We start from the raw sequence: 16,655 nt of genomic DNA, 5'->3' as shown, positions 1-16,655 counted from the left end.
CTTAGGGACCTGAAAACTAAAAACAAAACAAAACAAAACAAAACAAAACTAAAAAAAAAATGCTGAGAATCTCAGGTTTAGGCTTCTAACTTCTTCCTTCCTTGAAGCCTCTACTGGCAAGGTTTGGAAATGCTTGTGATTCTCTCCAAAAATGACAGAAGATGAAGACACTGGCACCTTTCACAATCAGGTACTTAACGTCCTTACCCTCCCTGGGGCTCTGCCACTGACAGCAAATAAACTGAGGGCTCCTGCTGCTCCCACCAGCCTTGTTCTCTCTGTCATCCACCCCCTCACACACATTCATTCTCTCCCTCATGAGTTATTCATTCAATTTATTTATTTATGTAGGTCATTTTCCATAGTAGTTTTACAAATAATGACGGAAGCGAAAAGGAAAAGAGAAACAAAGTTAGGGAGAGACCTGGTGGCACACAGGGAATGGCAGGGGAAACTATGCTCTGCTGAAAACAAGATGCATGCTAGAGGACTGCTCCTGATTTTCTCCTCAGGCAGATCCTGAGCAAATTCCAAGTGACATCAGCTTCACCAGCCTTTGCTCGACACTGACTTCGCACAGCCAGTCCACCTCGTGCTTGTGCTCTGCTCTCTGGGCTTGCATGGTCTTTCTCATTGTACTTGAGGCCTTTTAGAGCTCTCTGAAAACTACTTCTGCATTTAGAGACCATTGGTTTGGTTTTCCAGGCATTTAGTCACTTAGTAATTAACTGTGTTTTAAAGCTTTAATCCACAGGGGTCTTTGCAGTAAAGAACAGGCCTATTTACATTGCCTGATCCATGTGTCTAAATTAGATTACTTCCCTTTATTTCCTTTTTAGCCACCCTCTAAAGAAACTCCCTTTTCTATGCTGACCCCACAGGAACTCTAAGGAAATAATTTTCCTAAAGATATAATCAGACGAGGTGCGATCTGCTCATCTTAAGGCTTTCTGTTATTTAAAGAAGCAGTCTTGTTTCTTTGCCTGGCTTGATTTTTCCTGCCTTTTTTCCCTCTTCCTTTCCGTAATTCCACCTCTGTTTCCCTCCCATGTTCCTTCCAGTACTTTTGACACTCACCTGACCCCTTGCTGAGCTGATTCAGCTCACTGAACTAACAGAAAATAAATCCAGAGAAGTAAAAAAAGGACAGTTTTCTGATGGGTTAATGAGCTGCATCAGCTCAGTGAATATGAAAGTCAGCCCAAGGGTGAGTCAGGATCATGTAGGAGGGAGTGTGAAGAGCAAGGAGGATTGACCCTTTTCACAGCAGAAAGTGATCAAAAGAGCTCAGTTTGTCTCCACTAATGGTATCCCTAGTTGGAAATATAAAGTAGATGCCTGGAAATAGAAGGAATTTATCCTCACTGTTCTAGCTCTGCAGTAATGAATTTATATTTCATTTTCTTTCCCTTCTATGCTCAGCTGGCATGTTCTACCACAATTCATAGCCTGAGAGTCTTATAGAGACCCCCTTCAAGCTCTATATTGCTTAGAAAATCTATCCCTTGAGATATTTCCCAAATATGTGAAGCACTGAAAACTATTAAGCATCAGCTGTGACCTGCCCTGTTATGGAGTCCAGTGGAGAAGCACATAAGGGCAGCTAAAAGCAGCACAGTTGTCAAACTGTGAAAGTCAAACTGTGACAGTGAAATGAAACCTTGGCTGCTCCATCTTTTGGTACCTTCAGACCAAGAATGGGCCCTTTCTTCAAAGAAAGTACCTGCCAAAGATGAGGAACATTGAACATGTTATGCTCAGTAATAGGGTTAGTTCAGTGAAACTGAAGGTTCTGTAACATCCAGGAGGCCAAAGAAGATAATCTTATATTCCATAAATCTGCAAAGAACCGATTACAAAAGGAGAAAAAAAATGATACTAAACCAAGAATTTTTGGTTAGCGAGCATAACCAATTCCCATTGTTCCTCCAAATTAAAAAGGACATCTCCCTATGTCCTTCACCTCGGATTAGCAGTTTATCCCTACTGATACTACCATACTTAACAGGAGTAGAACTCCATTTCTTTTGATCTGCAGACACGAGCACCAAACCAGCAATTACAGAGATTTCAGGTCCTCTCTCTGTTTAGAAGAGTAATTTTTGAATGTATATGTGACATCTCAGTATTCTACTAGCGATGTTCTGGTAATGCTTTTGTCATTTCTGCTTCTCCCACGACATGAGGAATTAGGTACTCTGCCCCAACCCTTCATGCTCAGGCTGTGATGGAAGCACACGCAGAGTGAACACTCCAAAGGATGCAAGATTACATATTATGTGGAGACCTGTATTCTGACTGCAAAATTTGTGGAAGACACTTTATTTCAGCAAGGCTCTTGGCCTCTCTTCATTGGTTAAGCAGAAATACATTCATTTCCTGTCTTCTTTATAACTTTTTACAATCAGAAGGCATGCAGCTAAATATAGTTTGAACTAGAGATATTAAAGAGGTAGGTGTCTGCCCTAGTAATAGGCATCTTTTCATAAGACTCCTTGCATCAGAGTTCTCCACTGGTCTAATTGGTATCCTAGTTAGCTCTCATTGCCATCATTCATGACAAGTTATGGATCACATTTCTCCTGCTTTGATTTAAAAGCTTCCTCTGGCTTCCTACAGTTTCTTCATTTCTCTAACTTTCTCCCTTTTTCCTATGACTAACATATTTTTTTTCTGAGTCAAAATTTGTCACACGTTTCTACTCATGGTCCAGAACTACTGCAAATAGTGACTCTGGTTCTGTGGCAAGTTGGTTTCCTGTTGCAGCACCACACACGTTAAGGAAAACCACATCTGTTCAGAGATGGACCTGTTTTAAGAACAGTTATTTTTAGGTTGTATAACATTATCAGTAGCTAAAAGAAAGGGCACAGATGACTCCCTAAAAAATTAGGAGAGCAGGGAAAGCCTTCTGACATCCTGAGATGCTGGAGTCAGATGAGAGAAATATCATTTGAAGGTTGCTCTGCTTAGGGGGGGTTAAACATTTCAAGATTTCAAGATAGTTTCAGAGTTCTGTGTTTGAAAATGAAACAGTGCTCTGAAAGGAAGGACTAAACAAACTATTGAAAGAAATTGTTGTGGGCTAGAAGATAGGCTTTTCTACTTGGGGGAGGGCAGGGAGGATGTCAGCCCCCATCTTCAGTGCTCTTCGCTACTTCTCCTGCACATTCTGAATATTGTGATTTATGACTCTTATCATAGGAGGGAATGATGCCCTGGCCATGTTCAGCCCTCCATGCTGCTGTGTGCTGTGAACACGGACACACATCTCCACATCCTCTGCCTGGGCTTTCTTTACATCAACTCCTTTGGCTCCAAGGGTAGATGCATGTTAATTTAGAGCACATGGAGCTGAAGTTCTCCGGTTCTCAGGCACCCAAATAAAATATTCACACTTGATAAACACTTGCCATGTCACTCACTCCCTTCTCCAAGATGTGGGTGTACAATTCACCAGCACAGTGAAGTCCTAGAAACAATTTCCTCATGCAATGTAATGTTACAAAACCACAAGTGTCACAACCATAAGTTGTGAATCTCTTCAACAGACAAACTTCAGGGTAAAAGGAAGGGACAGCTCCAGATGAGAGCTCAGACTCAGCAGTCTCTGGGAAAGTTTTCATTCTTTTCTTGTCACATTTTAGACTGATAAATACTTCTTATGCATGGAGATTTGTTGCTCTTTTCTGACTGGATTAAGTGTAATTAAGCTAGAACTTCTTTGCCCGGAGAAATGGGTCTGACCAGCTATTCTGAAGCAGATATTTTGCACTACAGGACCCCTTGGTCTCTTGTCACCTTTTAGAAACAGACTAATCTGAACTGCAGGACACTCTTTGTACAGTATGAAAGGATCTATGCAGGAAAAGTGCAGAATAATCAGCTTTTTAGTACATATCTTCATTAATTTCCAGAAGCTTTCCCATGTACACAAACTCATTCCTAGAAGTATTAGTTTTCTTTTTATCTACATTCTAACAAATCAAAGGAAGAGGAATTGGTTTGGGTTTCCATTCCTTGTTTTCTTCCAGATGTTCAGTTCTTATCTCTCGGGATTTTATGTACAATACCTCTGACTAGTGCGATTTTTTGTGTATGTCTTTGTAAGAAAGCATATTATACATTTAGGAAAAAAAATCATAAAAAGCACCTCTATAAATTTCCCTCTTCTCCAGAGCAGCCTTAACACAAACTACTGATAAGTCTGGTTCGTATGCTTGTGCAGAGAACAGGTTTCCATAAGGCTGTTCCAGAGAGCCCTGATTAGATAACACATAACAGAGAGAAACCATGGGTTAGAGGACTTTGTTTTCATTTGCAGCTCATTAGAGGCAGCCCAGAGCTAACCTAAGCCTCCTGGCTGGGAGATACTGGATCAAGATAAAACCAGGCACAGACAAAATAGGACTGTTTACACTTGACACAGTCATACCCTGAGTTCCCACATGATCAAAAAATAATTACCCACCGAAGGAAGATGTACCGACTTCAAAAGCCTCAAACCCCATCTAGTACTTGTGGGGGGTTCTTCACTACAAAACTGGCCAAGAGAGGCAGCCCTCTGGCAAAACATTCTAAATCTATGAAGATGACTTTACCCTCCTGCAGTTTCAGATTGCAAAAAGTTCAACGTGATCAAACTCTCCTCCTGCTGCAGAGGATCAGACGGACAAGGGATGAAGGGAGGCCTTTACCAGTTCCATGCAGAGGGAGGCAAAGGGCACTCTTTACCCAGAGTATGAAGGCCACCTTAGGAAGGGGGGGAAAGAAGAGTGTCCATGTGTAACTAATTCCATTTCTAAATTAAATTAATTAAATCAGTATGTGTTATGTGAGCAAGGCTTATTGTCAGAAAGCTAATTCTAAATTAAAATGGGAAATGGAACGGTGTCATCCATTACAAAGGAGACATGGGCTGAAACTCCTGCTGAATTACATGATGGCTTCTAAAAATACCAGAATGCGAAGATTAAGCACAACTGAGTTAATAAGGTGTTGTACTGCATTCTGAAGGCTGCTTGAATGTGGTTTTGCTTGTCCTAAATGCACTGCAGAAAGATAGCTTTTTTTTCTTTTTCTTTTTTTTTTTAATCTCTTTCAGTCTTTCTTTGAGCTGTCATCCTCTGAAAAGTCTGGCTCTGTAGGCACTAGAGGGAGAGAGATCACTTTGCTGTTACTCTTCTTTCCAATCTTACTCTCAAGCCTGAAGGAACCAGCTTCAATAAGTGAAGTCCAGAGGTGAAACTCAGTCATTTCCCCATCCGATTTATTCAGTGTGAATGTGGCACCACTGGGCAGTGCTGTGCTTTCTGGTGAAAGGGTATTTTCACAAGAAATGTCCATTTTTAGGATCAGATCGTTTCCTATAAACCAAACAAATAAAGGACAGAAGGGGCTACAGCTTTCCTGGCTGAACATCAAGTGAAAATAAAACGTTGCTAGGATTTACTGAGATTCTGCTGTGCCTTCTGCATTCCACAGCTGTGCAGAAAGGTAACAATTTTTAGCATTTTGCACAGCAGTGCAACAAGCCAGAGGCTGCTACTTACCTCTGCAATCACTGGGGCTGGGAACCTTGCTCTAAGCTAAACTGTTAGCTGCACGAATTGTGTGCTACACGCAGATCTCAGGATGTGGTCTGTGCCCCACAAAAATCTCTAAACAACTTCTTGGCCAGGTGCTGCCTGACCCCACACAAAACACTTCATATCACTCTGGCACAAGAGGCTGTATTTAGTCATGTGTAAGAAGTTTGTGCTTCCAGGAGAAATAAAATCCTTGCAGAGAGGTGACTCCACCCTCAACCTGCATTTTCTGATCTCCCAAAACTGGCACTGGCTGGAACTGCTGCCTGTGTGGATGCCCCTGTGACATCTGAGAGCAACCTGCTCCTCTTGCCCATTAGCAAAATATCCTGTAATCCACTAGAGGACCAATATTCCTGCACTGCTACAGATGTGACATTCTGCCTTTTCACTGTACTCTTCAATTTTAAGGAACAGTGAGTAGTTGCTGGAGTTCAGTAAGTCAAGCAAGTTTGCAGTCACACAGCTAAATATGTAACCAGCTCTTCAGCCCTGAGCCAAACCTGTTCTGTCATTCTCTTTTGTCAGAGCTGACATCTTGGAGCTTTGTGACACAGGCAGAGTTTAGGTAGGTTTCTCCTAACTTCTACAAAAAGTGCTGGTTTATCCCTTCTGGGGAAAAAAAGAATCCCCTTGTAGAAGCTGTTCAAGAAGGAAATTTCTCAGACAGCACCTTCCTTCACATGTGAAGTCTGGGTGGAGAAGGGCAGCTCAGGCACAATTCTGTGTGTCCATACTCCTGAGAGCGAGGGTCAGCATTTAAATGGTATCTGACCACAGCTGAGACCTACAAAGAGTTTCCAATTAAGCATGTTCTGGTACCCACCCTTGTCTTTAGAGGAGCATGAGAGTTTGCTCTGTCTGAATGTATTACCCGGCAGCAGCTAAATACAATCAAGCTGTCTACTCCTAAGGTCAGGACAGAATACCTCACAGCTGCAGTCCTTCTCCCACTGGGCATGACTAATCAGATCTACTTCCCTGATATTCTCTCCATCTCTTTAGGTGTTTGCACAGATAAATCCTTTCAGCCAAGAGTACTTTCATGTTGAAATAAGGGCTCACTTTGTATTTTTTTTCAGCACACGTGTATTTTTTCAAGTTCCGAGTAACACCCAGGGATGGTTAGACAAGGAGAAATCATGGGGTATGGATGGTATTGTCAAGTTGTTCAAGTCAATGACTGAACAGTGCAATTCATCACTTCACTGCCACGCACCAGATCAGGGGCTCTTTCTCCTTTGTTAGTGTTTCGAAGATGCAGGGTCCAGAAAGGATGTCACTGTCTTGCTCACATTTCAGAATTACTTGCGAACAAGGCATTTTTTCACCCACGGAAAAAAATGCAGCTTGTATGGTTAAAATGGTAAATTGAGTTGTAATTAACTTAATTACAATAATAATGAAAATACAGTCTCTTGAGGATAGCCAGGCCTTTAGCTAGCTCCAGTTTCAGTCTGACAGAGACAAATTAAATTTACAGTGGATGTCAACATTGTTAGTAAGGAAGCCCAAAAAGAAGCTCAGACTAATACAGCTATGTTCAGTATTTAAAAAAAAATAAACCATTTTGCATTATTATAAGAAAGGGACTTCTGTAAATTCAGATAAAATCAAAGATTCTATTTTATGACTTGGAGAATGTTTCTTTTCTTAAGTTGTTCACAACATATAATTGGAACTATGGTGTACTTTACTAAGTGCCAAACAAGAGATTCTCTCTCTCACAGTGGCACAGTCTCACAAACCAGAGTGACTGACAGAGAACTCTCAATCTGTTACTACAGGTTTTCTAACATGCAAAAAAATAGTTGCCAAACTTAATCCTAAAGCAGACCAAAAAAGAGATTTAACATTTTAAAGCTTTTAGGTCAGAGGCTTTTTTCATGGGCTCCCTTTGTGACCCTTTTAATAAACTGGAAAAAAGCAGAGCAAGTGTGCAGTAACCAACTACAAAGCCTCTTCCTCTAAGACACACACACACATTTTTGCAATGAATGCACTATTTTAGGTGCAACAGGCCTGTACAATTCACAAACCAGTGATTTGTGTCTTGAAGTACTGAACTGTCAACAAATAATGAATCACTAATAAAGATGCAGGCCATAAAATCATTTGTGACTAAAAGGTCATTGATATTTTTCCACTGGACTTTTAGCATAACATTACAGAAAAAGTCTTATATTCATGCAAGCGCTACAATGGAAAAGTCTAATCTTTTTTGGGTATTGGTGTCTGTTTGATCTAACATTGATGTATGATATCTCATTAGAATTTAAATACCTGTCTTGGCTTTTATTGAATTGTAAGTTTTATAAGTTTATAATACGCAGCTCTGCAATTATTAATATTATATGTGGGAACTCTCCCACACTATGTAATTCTCTGATGTCTTCTGAAAAGAACGAAAGATATCAAACCCTTATTACTCATAATTTATATAGGCATTTGGATATAACATTGCTAAATGTCGCAACGCTGTATGAATCAAGTCATTAACAAGAAATCTTTGCACTATATTTGCGTGCTATTATTTTTTATAATTAAAAAAAATGCTTAAATGTCAACTCCAGGAGGTACCTGCGTGACTAAACATTTCTCTGATTAAAAAACCTGAGAGAAAAGGAATGATCAAGCTCTAAAACACACAAACACAGGACAGGCAGGAGGCCTTGCACAGTGTGATATGCTCTGGCTCTCTCCCACTGAACATTTGTCCCACAGTTCCAAAGAGAAGTAAATGTTTAACTTCTCTGGAAACAGGGAAGTCATCTGCTGTCCTTCCCATTAGCTCTATAACCCAGTCAGCTCCACGGCTAAATATCAACAGGTTTTGATCAACCAACAAATCCCTACCTGAAGTCAGACTTCTGGGCTCCCCATCAGGGCTTTTCACATACAGAGCCAGACCAGAATCATAGGATCATAGAATATGCTGAGTTGGAAGGGACCCATCAGGATCATCGAGTGCAACTCCTGGCCCTACACAGGACACCTCAAGAGTCACACCATGTTCCTGAGAGCATTGTTGAAATACTTCTTGAACTCAGACAGGATTGGTGCTGTGACCACTCTCTTGGGGAGCCTGTTCCAGTGTCCAACTGCCCTTTGGGTGAAGAATTTTTTCCTCGTATCCAGCCTAAACCTTCCCTGACTCAGCTTCATGTCATTCCCTCAAGTCTTGTCACTGGTCACCACAGAGAAGAGATCAGTGCCTGCCCCTCCTCTTCCCCTCACGAGGAAGTTGTAACTGCAATGGTCTCCCCTCAGTCTCCTCTTCTCCAGCTGAACAGACCAAGTGCCCTCAGCCACTTCTCATACAGCTTCCACTCAAGGCCCTTCACCATACTCATGTCACAGAGCAGGACACAGACCAGGATCTGGCCAGGCTGATCCAAGACCAGCTGCAATGCTGGGCAGCCCCTGCAAGGCCATCACCCCAACCCCCTGTGTGCCCACCACATCCTCCTGCCAGGCACTCCCCTGCAGTTCTAAGGCCCCTTGTCCATGCTGCATGACAAAGATGATCCAGGTAGAGCTGGTCATCAAGCTGGATGCTCTCCTGTGAGGATGGTGAGGTACTGTCACAGGCTGCCCAGAGAAGCTGTGGCTGCCTGATCCCTGGAAGTGTTCAAGGCTCTGAGCAACCTGGTCTAGTGGAAGGTGTCCCTGCCCATGGCAGGAGGGTTGGAACTGGATGATCTTCAAGATCCCTTCCAGTCCAGGCCACTCTGTGGTTCTTTGTATGGGCCAGCCATGCCCACACATCAGGTCACTCAGCTGGATGGTGTCCCAGTCCCACACTGAGCACCTCTCTGAGGGATCACCTGGAAAGCCTGAAGTAAGAGCCAACTGCAAGCACGACCTTTACAAGGCCTGTTCTCTTCCCATTGCTACCAGAAAATCTGTCATCAGGTTTAAACAGCAGAAGATTGAAACCTGCAGAATGAAGAGAATAAATACAAATGAAAACACAGTAGTAGGTGCAGGGAGTCCTCTCTCCCACAGAAGTCCTGTTACTTTCCAGCAACCCCACTGGCCGAGCCTTCTCCCTCACTTAGTTTTGTCTTTGCCACGCCAACAGGTTTCTGGAGCCTCCTTCTAATTCCTGCAAGCTGGGTTTTGAATTTAGGCACGATGCTCGTCCTTCCTAGAAGCGCTTGTATCAAAGAATGGTAGCACTGCCGACCTCAGAAAGGCAACAAGAAGCAGGAAACTTAAATATCTCTTTTTGCATGAGCATTATGTAGGCCAGTCATCTGGTTTTTTAACTCCTGATGCTCACCTCCAGCTTACTGTTTAAACAACCAAACTTGCCAAGTCTCCCAACAGCACTTTAGTCCATTTACTATGGACTAAATCAGAAAAGAAGAGATGATAATAAGGTGAAACAATACCTAAAAAGCCTGTATTTCTAAGTTATAGTTCTGACAGAGAGCTTATTCAGATTCTTGAGAATGTAAGTCAGTATTTTCTTCAATAGTGCAACTAGATGGACATAAGTAATTGCATTTATTCATGCATCTAGAGAGAAAAAAATTCATACATTGGGAAAAAATCATCTTTGCAATGGGAAGGCAAGAACTTAGAATACACTAAGCTAATAACTTATATCACAGTATGATCCAGACAGTATGTATCATTCTTTCTTTTACAGATTAATTTTTAAACAGCACAAAGTAAGTATTTCATTCGGTACTGGGGAAAAAAAGGAAAAAAAAAAAAAGGTAAAACTTAAGTATAAACACATTCTGGTGATTTTAGCAGTAAAAAATTCCCAGCCAACCATTATCATCCACCCTCTGCTCTTAAGGCTCACAAGTTCACCTCCCTGTCACTGAAGCAGCACACAAACCTGGCATGGCTCATAGCTGTAGTGACCCTGCCCTTCCTACCTGGATGGGTTACTGTTGTTGTTGTCATTGTTATTATTATTATTATTAAACTGATTGCATGCTTCTCAGGTTGAAAAATGTTTGCTTTTATATTTTACTTTTCCCTTCGAAAGATATGAGTAAGAGAAGAGTTTTTTTTTAAAGTCTGCTCCTCATACAAAACCAATAGGACCTTTCCTTCTTTTTGGTAAAGTTTGAGGAGTTTGGGTATTTATTGTCTGCAATGTGTCTATTTCAGGGATTTCTCTGCAATCATAAGGCACGAATTTATGATTTAACACTTGAATGAATCATGATACAAAACACCCAGGATTTAGAGTTTCCTGGCATAGTCCCCTCTGGTAACCAGTATGCAGAACATCTGTCTTCTGCTGCTAACAGACCTTCCCTCTCCCCCTCTTCCTTCAGAGGCTTCAGTTAATCTGGAAGATGGAAATATATAAAAAGTTCCCAATGTTTTGTGTTTGTCAGCCAATCCCACTGACCACTCTGCTACTCATCACTCCCTTTTCTAAACAGTGATCTTAAAGGAGGATGTACTGGTCATACCTCTCATCTGGATAACCTGCACTGCTGTGCACTGCACAAATGCTTCACATTTCCCAAGTCATTAGGAGGGGATTAGCCAGCCCAGCTCCCAACACAGCCCTGTTCCTTGACAGCCTCAAGAACTGCATCAAATGCTCTATGAGGCGCTAAGTCTGCAACCTGTTCCTCCTTCACCCCGAATTGTAGTAACGTGGACAGACACAAGGGCAGGGAGGTGATCCTGTCCCTCTGCTCAGCCCTGGTGAGGATCATCTGGAGTGCTGTGTCCTGTTCTGGGCTCCTCAGCCCAGGAGAGACATGGAGCTCCTGGAGTGGATCCAGCGGAGGGTGACAAAGATGATTAAAGACGACTAGGGGACTGGAGCATCTCTCTTAGAAGAGAAGACTGAGAGGGGAAACCATCAATGTCTGTCAGTGTCTGCAGGGAGGGGTCAGAGGATGGACCAGGCTCTGCTGGGGGTGCCGAGCACTTGGACAAGAGAAACGGGCAGAAACTGATGCCCAGGAAGTTCCACCTGAACACGAGGAAGAACTTCTTTCCTGCGCAGTGACCGAGCACTGGAACAGATTGTCCAGAGAGGGTGTGGAGTCTCCCTCACTGGGGATATTCCAGAACCGTCTGGACGCAACCCTGTGCCATGTGCTTGGGATGACCCTGCCTGAGCAGGGAGGTCGGACCCGCTGTGGTCCCTTCCATCCCTTGATACACTGGCAGCCCCACCCCGGGATACGCTGGGAACGCCATCCCTACACCCCCGTGTCCCGGAATCCCAAAATCCCGAGTCCCGCTGCCCCGCCCCGCCCACGCTCCCGGAACGGTTCCCCGTTCGCTTCCGGTTCCGTGCCCCATCATGGCGGCGGCCCCCGCGCCCGGCGGGCTCTGAGCGCCGCGGATCGCCCGGAGCCGCCGCTCCCCCCGCGCTCCCTCCCCGCGGGCCGCGCCGGGCGCGGTGCCGGCGCCGCCGGGAGCGCTCCCCGGGCTGCCCAGCGGCTCCTGCCCGGGGCCGAGGCGCCGCCGCCGCCGCCATGGCGCCGGTGCAGCTGGAGAGCGCCCAGCTGGTGCCGGCCGGCCCCGCGTCAGCCCCGGCCCCGCCGGCCCCCGGCGCCGTGACAGCCGCCGCCAGCCCCGGGTACCGCCTCAGCACCCTCATCGACTTCCTCCTGCACCGCACCTACGCCGAGCTCACCGTGCTGGCCGACCTGTGAGTGCCGCGAGCCCCGCGCGTCTCTCCCTGCGCGGCTGCCGGGGCATCCCGGCGGGATGCGGAGGCCTCGCCTGGGATCTGTCCCGGAGCTCACCCGGGGATGCAGTGGGGGGAGGTGGTTGTTCTTTCTCATTCTTAGAATCATAGAGTGGTTTGGGTTGGAAGGGAGCTTAAAGATCCTCTTGTTCCAAACCCCCCACCACGGGCAGGGACACCTCCCGCTAGTCCAGAGACTCCTCCAGCCTGGCCTTGGACACTTCCAGGGATGGGGCAGGCACAGCTTCCCTGGGCAACCTGTGCGAGTGCTTCTCCACTATCACAGTAAAGAATCTTTTCCTAATATTTAAACCAAACTCTCTTTCAATTTGAACCCGGTCCCCCTTGTTCTGTCACTACACACTCTTGTAAATAGTCTTTCCCATTCTCCTGTCCCAGGGGCCTGTGCATGCAGGTTGGTCTCTGCATGGGACTGTGTCCAGGGATGCAGTGAAAGCTGATGAGTGATCTGTCATAAAGGGAGAAAATGACCATGAGAAGTGAGAGCAGCTGCAGATTGGCTGCTTAAATGCTTAAGTTTGCCCCAAGTTACTGCCAAAAGATCCCAACTGTAGTTGGTACATCCAAATACATCAAACTGAAACATGTCAAACAGATATTTTCAGATGCTACAACTGCTTGACTTAACCCCGTGCTTTTTAAAGTAACATTTGATTATTTTTTTTGAAAAGTGTTATTTACGTTTACTTTAGGGTCTGCTCTTCTGATGTTGTTGTGTTTGTGGCAAAACAAAGGAATGTTTTTGGGCCAAGAAAAACTTTCCTGAAAGCATTTGAGCTCTGAATAAACCTGTTTCCCTTTTACTTTGTTTAACCATAGAGGTTGTTGTGGGGAAGCTGGTGTGTTTTAAGAAGTGACATACAGAACGAATGGGAAAAAATAGGTATAGCTCATGTGTGGTACCATGATGAGTGTGCAAAAAGAGTTTTGCTTGACTTGGGGTTAAGAGTGTCCAAACTTTGGAAAGGACAGAGAATTTTAGAGTTTGAGTTCTCTTTGGAAGGACTTCCAAAATGTCAGTCAAGAAGTCTTTCCTATATATTTAAGGTGTGTGTAGACAGTAAATGGCACAGTGTGTGTTCTTGTAGGAGCACGTGCTGGAGTGACTTCTATTCTTTTTTTAAGGTGTAGAGCCCGTCCTTTTTGCCTAAGTGAGTAATAAATAAATAAATAACTGGGTGGTGTGGACAGCACACGGGCAATGCTTTCAGTATTCCAACGATTCAAAGTAGTTTACAACCTACATGATATCCCCTCAGTGAGCAGGGAGATAGATTTTTCACTATATTTTCACCATAAAGTATGGATTTGGGTAGTAGAAAGTGTTCTGGAAAGTATTCTCTTCCTTCCCTCAAGTAAAATTACATCTTATTCTTGTACCAGGACTGGTCTAGTCATAGATTAAAAAAGTAAATTTTAAAATGAGGTGCCTGTAATAGCCGTGTAACACTGCAGAAAGACAGGGCCCTCTCTGCAATAGTATCTGGCACACAGGTCGTTGAATATGCTCTGAAATATGGCATTTCTCCACTTTTAGACTGAGTAAAAAGGAAAGAGAAACTCATTTCAATCAAGTCAGGAAACAGCCAATTTTAATATCTTCTGCAGATGTTCTGGGATCACTGTTATGAATTAATAGTCGTGAATGCTTAGCAAGAGTCAGCAATTACAGAGCACAGGCAGTGATATGGTGTGGCTCACCAGATTAGCAGAAATTTGGGGTTTCAGCACCCTTCATCAAGATTCATCAATTAATTTGACCAGTTCCAGCTAACCTTGTACAGGGTAGTGGCAGGTGACCTGTGGTGCTATTTATTTTATGCTTTATAGGTGTGTAGAGGTTCTGGTACTTGAAGGTCGATAACAACATTTCTAGTTGTCTGAAATATAGTAGAACAATACATAATCTGCCTTTTTTTTCCCCTCCTCTTTCATATAGATTACCAAGAAAGACTGATATGGAAAGGTGAGTTATGATAAGAGAATCTGTAATGCATGTTAAAATATAGAACTTTGTTTAAGATGTTAAGGTGAATATAGAACTGTTTAAATATTAAAGTATTTTTCTCCTAATTTAGATTTTATGCAAGGAAACAAGCCATGTCTGTCTTGCTGTCACTACATAGTTTCAAGATTTTTCTTAGCATTATTGACAATACTGGGTTTTTTCACATTTGCTTTTATAGTTGTTTGGGCTTTTTTTGTTACTGTTATAGTAGGTGAACCCTTTAAGGGCATTTTTCTCTTCATGAATCTTGAAGCAATGAAGTGACATTAAAGCTGGTGTGGAAGGGAACAGTAGAATTTAAATAGATTCTAGGTAGTGTGATAGAGAAATATTTTGTTCAGAAGAATCAGTTCAAAAGTGAAAACAAGGTAAAAACCTCTTTTCTGCTTTTGTCCATATTACTTGATCTTTCCTATCACGAGCACTGTTTTCTGCTCCTGCTCTATGTGGTTTCAAAGTGTGAAGATTATTAGAGAACAAATGTAAGAGACCAGAACAGTGCCCTTGCCAGGATGAAAAAAATCCATTTACTTTTTTGTTTCTCTGAGTAACTTTTATGAAAGTTGTCAGAAAATTGTTCCCTTTATTTGTGTTGCCATATTAATTGACCTCAATTTCTTTAGAGGCATGGAGCAGCTGTGATATTCCTAAGAATGTTAATAAAAAATTCTGTGCACCAGGATGATCATTAATTATTATCTGAAATCTTCCAAAATTCTCATAACATGTTATAGAATTAATCCCAGTTTCAGGGAATCATAAACTGGAATGATACCTTCTGCCCATTTTCCTTATGCATAATATTTTATTAAGAGAAACAATGTGGGTTTTGATTGGGTTCTGTTTTGTTGGCTTTTTAATTATCACACTGTGTACTGGGGAATTACATTCAGCTTAGGTCCAGAGCTCCCTTGTGCTGGGGAGGGGGCTTTTCCCATCTAGATGTTTAGCATTTCTTGCTAAAGCTGGAATCTACTTTGTGGGGCACATGGATCTCGAGCAACAACCTAAGTCATAATGGATTATAGATAAAAGAAAATAAGATGTCCTACAATTGAATTGTCTTGAAATTAAATGCTCACATCCTTGTTAGCCTTGACTTACAACTGTTCTTGGTGAAATGGCTTTCCAGATCTTGGAGGAAATCTTTAAGGAATTTAGTTTAATTATCCATATTTTTTCTAGCTTTGAGAGCTGTAATGGTGGCAGTAGTTGGGCTTTAAGCTCTGTTTTATGAAGCAAGAGCCTGGTGGCATGGCATATATACTTCAATAAAGATGTGATGATATTATCCTCTAATAAAGTTGACATAAAATTTAAGTTCCTGTCATCCAGTTCCTCCAGAGGTCCCTCTGTTTGCTCCCACCAGTTTGGCATTGCTGGCAAACTTCCAGAGTGCATTCTTCTCATTGTGCCTGTTGTTGATGGAGGTGTTAAATTGTATTGGCACCAGTATTGACCCCTGAGGGACACCATTGGTAACCAGCATTAAAGTAATTCAACTGTAGCCTTTTATTCCTGGCAGTTTTTCACCTCCCTTGTAGTCCACCTACCCATGCCCTGTCTCATTAGGTTGGCTGTGGGCAATCTTGATGACAGCTGTGCAAAAGTCAGTGTAAATGCATCTCCTGATCTCCCCTTGATCACAGATCAGTTCATCCTGTAGAAGGCAGTTTGTTGATCATTAAATTTTTCTGAATGTTTCAAAATTCTCAGCCTCTTGTTTTCATAGTGTGGTCACTGTTAGATCAGTGTGTATGTACAGTGGTTTGTCCACCACTTGACATCTTAATATCAGGCTTCATGCCACTTCAAAATATATGCTCTAGAACTCAGAGAAGTTATTGGCTTAGTGCCCAAGTTCTTGTAGTGTGTGATGGAAGGAGCAGGACCAGATGGTATTAGTGGTGCTTCTGGCCTTACATGTTCATCTGCTACAAGCAGATTATGCTTCTTGCACAAAAGAGTTAACCTCACTACACCAGCACTTTGGGCAGGAACAGGCTCTATCTGTATTATGAGTTCTATCTATATTATGTGTTTTAGAGATTGGGATCAGGAGTTGCAACTACTGTTAGGTAGAGACCAATATCTGCTGCACTGATTAATGTTCTTTTTGTCCAAATGCTTTTGTTACCTTAGGAAACAATATGAGGAAAGTAGCTTAAAAACAGTATGAAATTAAGGGTTTGGGTCTTTTTTCAAAGTAACTAGAAAACCGTGGTGAAATTAGTAAATTGAACATGTAGAAAAGGAGAAAACCTTCTGTAAATGGTGGAGGAAATGGTATTTCAGAGTGTACAGATTTACATTGTAGATCTAATGCATCTACAGTGTAGGTCTGTAATGAAGG

The 16,655-nt window shown here is 42.8% G+C and overlaps 1 protein-coding gene across 3 annotated transcripts in view; it reads left to right on the top strand.

The window, feature by feature from the left end:
* Nucleotides 1-11,973: 11,973 nt before the first annotated feature.
* Nucleotides 11,974-16,655, top strand: part of MED14 (mediator complex subunit 14) — a 34,052-nt gene continuing 29,370 nt past the window's right edge. For all 3 annotated transcript variants that reach the window (XM_051811669.1, XM_051811668.1, XM_051811667.1), the window contains exons 1-2: nt 11,974-12,234; nt 14,234-14,260. In XM_051811669.1, the coding sequence (XP_051667629.1) occupies nt 12,059-12,234; nt 14,234-14,260 (203 nt within the window). In that variant the 5' untranslated portion in view covers nt 11,974-12,058. The remainder of the gene's footprint in view (nt 12,235-14,233; nt 14,261-16,655) is intronic.

The sequence above is a fragment of the Manacus candei genome, unplaced genomic scaffold (assembly GCF_025592945.1).
Source record: "Manacus candei isolate 608988 ecotype Guabito, Panama unplaced genomic scaffold, ASM2559294v1 h1tg000083l, whole genome shotgun sequence".
NCBI lineage: Eukaryota > Metazoa > Chordata > Aves > Passeriformes > Pipridae > Manacus > Manacus candei.
This window is presented reverse-complemented; position numbering and strand designations above follow the sequence as displayed.